Source organism: Bos taurus, chromosome 5 (genome assembly GCF_002263795.3).
Source record: "Bos taurus isolate L1 Dominette 01449 registration number 42190680 breed Hereford chromosome 5, ARS-UCD2.0, whole genome shotgun sequence".
NCBI classification, from domain to species: Eukaryota; Metazoa; Chordata; class Mammalia; order Artiodactyla; family Bovidae; genus Bos; species Bos taurus.
Window position 1 is genome coordinate 105,137,931 of NC_037332.1, and position 8,635 is coordinate 105,146,565.

Below are 8,635 nucleotides of genomic sequence, written 5' to 3' on the forward strand. Positions count from 1 at the left end.
GGCTTTTGGCTGCCCTGCCCCCACCTCCCGCCCTTCAGTCCACGGCCAAGGATGACTCCTGCTGATTTTTTGGCAAAGGCTCCAAAACATCTGCTGAGTCTCCTGCCCCTTGGCTGAACAACCAAGGGGGTCATCATCTAAGGGCCTTTGCTTGTCCCCTAAAATTTTTTAAAACTCAGATTGGGACCCATTGCCAGCCTTCTAGCAGAAATCCACGAGGCGTCTCCCTTGGGGATGTGGTCCTCTGTGTTTCTTCTGGGGCTGCCACCGGGAAGGCAGAGGCCGGCTCCTGCTCCAAGCTGGTGAGTGGCCCAGGGGAAATCTTGGTGTCTCCACCCCCACCAGCGCCTGCCTCCACCCCTCTGCAGGATAACAGACGCAGAGCCCCTGCATCCCCGTCCCCAACTCTTCACCTCCCCTTATGTCTTCCTCCACCTCGAGCATTGTTCATCCTTCTCTAAAGCAGCACGTCACTCTCCCGGTTACAACGCTGTCCAGCTCCTCCTTGGCTCTTGTGTGTTAGTTGCTCAGTCGTGTCTGACTCTTTGCTCTTCCTTCTATTTAAAAGTGACTCAGTGCTCAGTGGTGACCTAAATGGGAAAGAAATCTAAAAAAGGGGGGAAGGGTATATGTATACATATAGCTGACTCACTTCGCTGTACAACAGAAACTAACACAACATTGTAAAGCGATTATGTGTGTGCTTGGTCGCTCAGTCAAGTCCGACTATGTGAGACGCTATGGACTGTAGCCCACCAGGCTCCTCTGTCCATAGGATTCTCCAGGCAAGAAAACTGGAGTGGGTTGCCATTCCCTGCTCCAAGGGATCTTCCCCACCCAGGGATTGAACCCAGGTCTCCCACATTGCAGGCAGATTCTTTACCAGCTGAGCCACCAGGGAAGCCCATAGCGTGGTGCCTGCCCCTTAGTAAATAATGTTGTCAAATAAAGATTTAACAAATGAATGGAGAGATGAATTAGTGAGCGCTTTAAGGACACTAGATTATAAAGGTTTTTGTTTCCCTCCTGCTTGCTCATGGGCGCTAGGCCATGGCACTCCCACAACTCCATTGCTCACACGGGTTGACAGTCACAGCAAATGCAGGTTGAGTGGAGTCAAATCAAATTGGAGGAGACAGATCAGGGTTTAGTGAGCACGGCTGGACACCCAGGAGGCTCCCCACACCTAGCCACCCAGGCAAAATAGATACAAATGAACTGACATGGCAGGAACCTGCCTCGGGAGGTGGGATGGCCATGGGGAGATGGGGCAGGGGCGGTGGGGGTGGGGGAGGAGGGGAGAGGGGGGAAGTCAGCTTTAATGAGAACAGGGAGCAGACAAATCCAGCCAAGGAGCTGGGGAGACGATTCCAGTCCCAGTGGGCTTTATAGTGACCTTGGTTGAGTAAGGAGCCTCTTCCCTCTGGGCCTCAGTCTGCTCATCTATAAAATGATTAGAACCCACCAGATGATCTGTAACATTCCTTCCTGCCAAAACATCGCCTGGTGCAAAGTCTGACATTAGAAGTCACCAGCCAATTAAAAAGGAAACTGGCAAGTGTCTTGCTCTGTCCGGAGGCCTGTGGCTGGAATTGATTCATACGTTTCCCTCCATGCACATCACACGGGTCCTCTCCCCCGCAAACTCAGGCCCATCTCTACAATAGGAAGAGGCAGCTGAAGAGGGCCAAGGCAAGGAAGGACTGCCTCAAGGCTCCCAGGGTGATGTCACACCCAGGAAAACACGTAGGGCCAGAGGAGAAGGAGGCTATGCCCTGGCCCCTGGGCCCCCTCCACCAGGTGCAGGGGGAGAAGCCGATGCCCAGACCCCTGGGCAGGATGTCCAGCTTGGCATTTTCTTCCTCCTCCCTAGAAATAAAGCTGTCCCACAGCCACTTAGAGAATCCTAATGTTCACAGGGAGATAGAAATGAGCTCCATCTTTATAACCAAGTCTTCGATGGTCTGGGAAACCCCAGCCTGTGATCCCCTTCTTAAGCCAGGGCTGGTATTTGCAAGAAACGCAAGTTCAGTGAAGGAAAATCAAATCAGGGAGCCAGATCCAGGCTTCACAGCCACGCCTGGATGCCCAGGAGGCGGCCGTGGTGTGACAGATAAATGGTTATGACAGGGAAATACAGCTCTTGAGCTAAGACTGGTTCTAACATTTTTAAATGGCTACATGTTCAATGATTATATAAGTATCTACAACAATAGCTTCAATTTTGCCTTTTGGACTACGAAGCTTAAAATAGTCACTATCTGGCTTTTTTCAGAGTTTTTGCCAATCCCTGCTTTAAATAATTGCTGAGTCCTTCTGCCATTGATAAAATCAGGACTCCTACTATGGTCCGCTCCTGGGGAGAGGCAAGTGTGTGCGCATGCTAAGTCATTTCCATCATGTCCCACTCTTTCCAATCTTACGGACTGTAGCCCGCCAGGTACCTCTGTTTGTGGGATGTCCCAGGCAAGAATACTGGAGAGGATTGCCATGCCCTCCTCCCCTGGGGAGAGGCACCAGCCTGCAACCCTGGACTCCATCCCCACATGACAATGATGTGGACACGGTGGCCATTCTCCAGCTCACTCCTCCCACCCACTTCCCCCAATCCGAATGTCCTTCTCTCTACCCAGCTACCCTTCAAAGTTTCCAGAGGCCTGTCTCTCTCTATTCCTCTTTGGCCCTCCCACTCCTGACCCATCCCACTTCATTTTGGAATCAGTACAAGGCACTTGATCACCCTCTGTCCTGCATGACTTGATCTGTTGAACACTGATTGCCTCTCCAATGGGACTGGAAGCAGATGAAGGCAAGGACAGCATCTTAATACGCATCCCAGGATGCCCAGCATGCAGAGCAGCTGTAGAGCAGATGTTCGCTGCTGAGGTCAGGCCCAAAGGAGAGCACGCCAGGGTCACACTCAGTGTGCATGGGCTGCCATCTCTGGAGGGGGCCCTCTACACCCAGAGAGACACTTTGCTGTGGCTCCTCCCCGCCAGGAAGTGCTTCCATCATTAACAAGAGAATAAGTCACAGCCTAACCCCACAATAAGATTTCCCAAGGGCTGGTCTTCTGTTTCATTTTCCCTCCAGGGAGTACTCCAGGCAGGGAAGGTCAGGGAGCTGGGGCTTTAAAGCATAAGACTTTTTCTTTCTGAACCTGTCCTTGATTAGGGTTCACCCAGCATATGGGCAGGAGAAGAAAAAGTAGGTGGTAAAAAAAACCAGGGCCACATGCTCTGCAGGAGAGCAGCTGTCCTTAGATAAAGGCACCACACCGGTCCATCCCTGCTGGGCAGGTGTGTGCCAAGTCGCGTCAGTCATGTCCGACTTTTTGCAACCCTACAGACTGTAGCCCGCCAGGCAACTCTGTCTGTGGGATGCTTCAGGCAAGAATACTGGAGTGGGTTGTTGCCATGCCCTCCTCCAGGGCATCTTCCCTACTCAGGGATTGAACTCGAGTCGCCTTCTCTGGCAGGTGAGTTCTTTACCACTAGCGCCACATGGGAAGCCTGGAGGCTGCCAAGGCTGGTAGATTCTAAACCCAGGGATGGTTTCCTGCTGTGGGAGCCAAGAAGCAACATCTGAATAAAGGTTTGGCCGGGACTATTAGATCTAATCTCCTCCGGAAGGAAAATCAAGGACGGCAGTGAAGGGGAGGGGGGAGAGAGGACAGGAAGAGCCTCCTTGCCTCAGGTGACCTGGGTAAGACTTGACATTCACACTCCTTTCCTGCCAATCACGTAAACAGAGAAACCACCATGATGGTGGGAGTGAAACTGGGGGACCCATTTCCAGAACCATAGCAACAGGTGCACTGAGAAGACAGAGAGATTGAAATACCTTCACTGCCCTTGGGGGCCCTCCCAGTGCCCCAAGATGGGTACCACTAGCCTCGGGGATGCAACAGGGGACTGAGGTCCCTCTGGAACCACCTGCATCCCCTTCGTAAACCTGTGGACAGCGCCCCTCATCCCACACAAAATAGAGACACAACGCTCTCATTCCTGCCCCCTCCATCCCCAAGGTTTTGTATAAGCTTGTACCTTTTACCGGACAATCTAAAGAGCCGTTCAGTCTCTTTGGACCAACACCTGACAGGTACCTGGACTCATCTGAGGCCTGGGTGGCCACAGTTCTCTCTTTGTGGCTCGAGCCTAAAGGAAACGGCCTTCAGGGCAAGGGCGGCGCCTTCTCTTTTATCTTCAAGGGAGAGTGGAACCAAAGGGGTGACCGCATCCCAGCCAGGAAGGGTGCATTAAACCACATCAGTTGGGAAGCCACAGAGGGGTTGGAAGTGAGATGGTGTGGAGGAGAGCTCGGGCAAGAGGCCCCGCTTTTAGGAGGATTGTAAATTACAAATAAACAGCGAGTCCCCACTCGCCCTCCTTGATTTCTGCGTGTAATGTGAAACAACAGAGCCCCAGGCACAGTCCTTCTGCTTCCTTCTCCGATGTGATGTTCACAGTTCCCGGCTGGAAATGACTCCAGGCGGTCACAGACAGGCTTTTACTCCTGCGTGGGCATCTCGTTTAAATCCACAAACCTAAGACATCAATCTCCTAGATCCTCCTCCTCCCCTCCGTCTCCCAAACTTGAATGTGCCCCGCAACTAGCCATCAGGCTCGCTGTGGTCATGGGGGCTATGTGGTTGTGGACCACCAGCCCACCCTGGTGAGGATGCCAAACCACCAGTCTTTGGATTGTTCAGCAGAAAAAAATAAAAACAACAGCAGGAATCAGGAACCCCTGGTGGATAACTAAGCCCAGAGAGACGTTGCAGCCAGCGTTACACCTGCTGCGATGTTTTGTCAGTATCATCCGATGACAAGGGAACAAAGGGATTTGTTGTGAATTTAGAGATTACTCAGGGCAAGGTTACAATCTGTAGAAATCAGCCCTTAATGTGGACAAACAAATCCTTCCAGCCTCTCTCTGCCTCCATCTGCTACAAAGGCAATTCATCCTTCTCTGCTTCACCATGGTTTGGTAGGGTGGGAATATAATAATAAGGTGTTGCCTCCTCCCTCTGTGATTTTCCCATCAGGGCTACACTTTTTCGGAGAGGTCTCCTGTTTGGGAGAACCAAGCTTTTTTCTCAGAGCTGAGAATCATGTTCAGTAGGGCTTAAAACCTGCAGACAAAGGCTGGGAAACCCAGCCCCAGGAGACAGCAGCGGGGCTGCAGGCAGGAGGGAGGAGGGGAGGGTCTGGTCATCGTTTGCCTTTTAACTCCATCCACACACCACGCTGACAGCTGGGTCTAAAGCCATCTGGGAGTGTGTGTGTTCTAACCACCTGAGACAAACAGAATCCACCCCTTTGTTTTCAAGGCACAGAGGGGGCCCAGCAAAGAGATGTCAATGATCAAACCATGAACTTTCCAAGCCCTCCTCCACCCCAGTCAAGTTTGCTCTGACTCCAGAACCATAAACAGTGAGGGACAGACTATTTTTTTTTTTAATTTCCAAAGATACATCAGCTGTGGAAAAACTAACACTTGCCTTAATCGAGTAACATTTTATTTCCTGGGATAAAAATTCAAAAGGATGAATTATCAGAAGTCTTCCTCCTACATCATTAAAATGCTTTTTGAAGAAAGTTACAAGAATTGTTTAAGGCGCACAGAAAAAAGTTAGACTTGCCTTTCTTCCAGAGCATTGCCTGCCTTAGACACGAAGCACCAACACTACATCTCAGAAAAGAGAGGCTTACTGACACAGGAACTAGAACGGCCGGAAGTATCACAGGAGAACACCACAAAACCCATCTCTTCCATAAATACAACATACGTCTTGAAAATATATCCAAAATATCTCCATCTGAACTGCGGTACAAAAATCCACTCTCCAGCCATAAAAATAATATTTCCCCTTATACACAAATATAATCATCTGTAAAGCAAATCTAGAACACAGAGATGTGAGGAGGGGTTTTACAAAATCCCTGGAGATCTGGGCTATTTAAAGTCATTTTTGTTTGGGTTGTCCCTCTGCTGGGTGTAGGAAACTGGCTACAAAGACGTCCATCTTACAGCGCTCACCATTTCAACAGCTCCTGCGTCATGGAATGTGGTAGTTTTTAAAAATAGGCGACCCTTGGGGTCATGGAAAGAAGAGGAAAAATGAGGGGATCAAGGTGGAGGGGGAGGCAGGAGGGGAGCAGTGAGAGAAGAGGGACAGACCCAGGTACAAGGGTGGGCTTGAAATACTCTGCGGTGTCAAGTAGATCCCCAGGGTCAGAAGGCCTCTGCTGTCCCCAGCCCGTGGCCAGATGTCTGCCTGGGACCCCCTTACAAATCCGTCTCCCGGCTGGTGTCCAGGCAGAGGGCATACAGCGATCTCCGCAAATCCACATTGCTCTTGGCCTTGAGGTTACACTTCTCCAGGGAGCAACTGCCCCTTCGAGAGCCATCCGCGTTTTCCAAGGACCCTGCCACCTTGCAGAGGGACCCCTTGCTCCAGCTGGCCTTTCGCTGGCCCCCGCCCGCCGATCCAGTCCCCTGGCTCTGACTGCCCTGTTCTTCCTTAACGGCTGCCGGCTCCTCGTGGTCCGTCTCCCGGTGGTAGAAGTAGTTGAAGTTGGAGACAATGACCGGCACGGGCAGGGCGATGGTGAGGACCCCAGCGATGGCACACAGGGAGCCCACGATCTTGCCCCCCACGGTGACGGGCCTCATGTCCCCATAGCCCACTGTAGTCATGGTGACCACCGCCCACCAGAAGGCATCTGGGATGCTGGAGAAATGGGTCTCCTGGTTGTCGGCCTCTGCGAAGTAGACGGCGCTGGAGAAGAGGATGACCCCAATGAAGAGGAAGAAGATGAGCAGGCCCAGCTCCCGCATGGAGGCCTGCAGCGTCTTGCCCAGGATCTGTAGCCCCTTGGAGTGGCGGGACAACTTGAAGATGCGGAACACGCGGACCAGGCGGATCACTCTGAGGATGGCCAGGGACATGGCCTGCTGCCCGTTCTGGCCGCCCCCGCCCCCCGGCTGCTGCTGCTCCACCAGCTCGGTGCCCAGGGTGATGAAGTAGGGGAAGATGGCCACCACGTCGATGATGTTCATGATGTTCCGAGAGAACTCAGCCTTGCTGGGGCAGGCGAAGAAGCGCACCAGCAGCTCAAAGGTGAACCAGATGACACACGTGGTCTCCACGATGAAGAAGGGGTCAGCGAGGGTCCTGGGCAAGAGAGGCGCCACCGTGGGGCCAGAAGGGGGCGCTGCGGCCCCGCTGCCATTGGGCCCCCTGTGGGGTCCCGGGGGCTGGTGGGGGACCGGGGGATGGCGCAGCAGCTCGCGTTCATCCCGGAACTCGGGCAGCGTCTCCAAGCAGAAGGTGATGATGGAGATGAGGATGACTAGGACCGAGACGATGGCAATGGCCCGTGCAGAGCCCGAGCTCTCCGGGTACTCGAAAATCAGCCACACCTGGCGCTGGAACTCGTTGCGGGGCAGGGGCTTCTCCTCTTCCTTGATGAAGCCCTCGTCCTCCCGGAAGCGCTCCATGGCCTCCTCCCCCAGCTGGTAGAAGCGGATCTCGTCTGCGAACACGTCCAGGGAGACGTTGACTGGCCTGCGAAGCCGGCCCCCCGACTGGTAGTAGTAGAGGATGCCGTCGAAGCTGGGCCGATTGCGGTCGAAGAAGTACTCGTTTCTCAGCGGGTCGAAGTAGCGCAGGCGCTTGGCCGGGTCCCCGAGGAGCGTGTTGGGGAACTGCGCCAGGGTGCCCAGCTGCGTCTCAAAGCGCAGCCCCGAGATGTTGATGAGGACGCGCTGGTGATGGAGGGACCCCGGGCCCAGCACCTGGTCCCCCGCCACGCCCAGGGCGGGGTCGTCTTCTCCGTCCTCTTCCTCCGGAGGCCGCGGGCTAGCCTGGGGCAGCTCCTGGCGCGGTGGTGGCGCCGGCCGGCCTCCCGGGTCCGCGCCCCTCTCCCCGCCGCTGCGCCTCCTGGGCGCCGGCTGCTTGGGTCCGTCGCTGAGCGCGGCCGTCGTGGGACAGCGGAGCTGACCCGCCGTGGTCCGGGCCTCCTCTTCTCCCCTGACGGTCATGGCACCGCCGTTCTCCAGGGGCACCAGGGCGATCTCCATGGCCCGGGGGCGGGGGGCATGCTGCGCCCCTGCGGACCGGTTCCCGCGCCCCCCTCACCCCGCAGGGCGCCCCGCGCTGGACTCCTCTCCCTCCGGCGGCCGGCCCCGCTGTGGGCCGGCCCTGCTGTGGCTGGCGCGGTCCCCTCGCTGGGTCCTGACGTCAAGAAGCCGCTGCCCTGCGCTCTGCCTTGCTCGGCTCTGGCAGCCCGTTACCAAGCAGCCAAAAGCCGCCTTCCAGCCGAGGCAACCTCCAGCCGCAGGCCCGGCCTCCACCCCGCGTGGCTCCCCGCCTCTACCCCCCCGCCCCCCGCCCTCCCCTTCTCCTCCCGCCTCCCCTCGGGGCACGGAGGCCGCGAGTGTCTCCCCGAGGGCGAGCGCAGCTGGGGCCCCCGGGCGAGGGCGGGAGGAACTGAGCTGGGCGCAGCCTGGGAGGGGAGGGGAGAGGATGGAGGAACAGGTTGTACCGAGAGCGCTGCAACCAACTCCCAGGGCGGCCAGATGAGAATAGTTCTGGATTTCAGTTCACCTGGGAACCCGCTGATTGCCG

At 55.4% G+C, this 8,635-nt stretch overlaps 1 protein-coding gene across 1 annotated transcript; it reads right to left on the minus strand.

Moving 5' to 3' along the window:
* Nucleotides 1-6,043: 6,043 nt before the first annotated feature.
* KCNA5 (potassium voltage-gated channel subfamily A member 5) lies at nucleotides 6,044-8,241 on the minus strand. The gene is given in 1 exon segment (NM_001015552.1): nucleotides 6,044-8,241. A coding segment is annotated over 1 exon segment (1,797 nt). The 5' UTR covers nucleotides 8,089-8,241; the 3' UTR covers nucleotides 6,044-6,291.
* Between the last annotated feature and the right edge of the window lie 394 nt (nucleotides 8,242-8,635).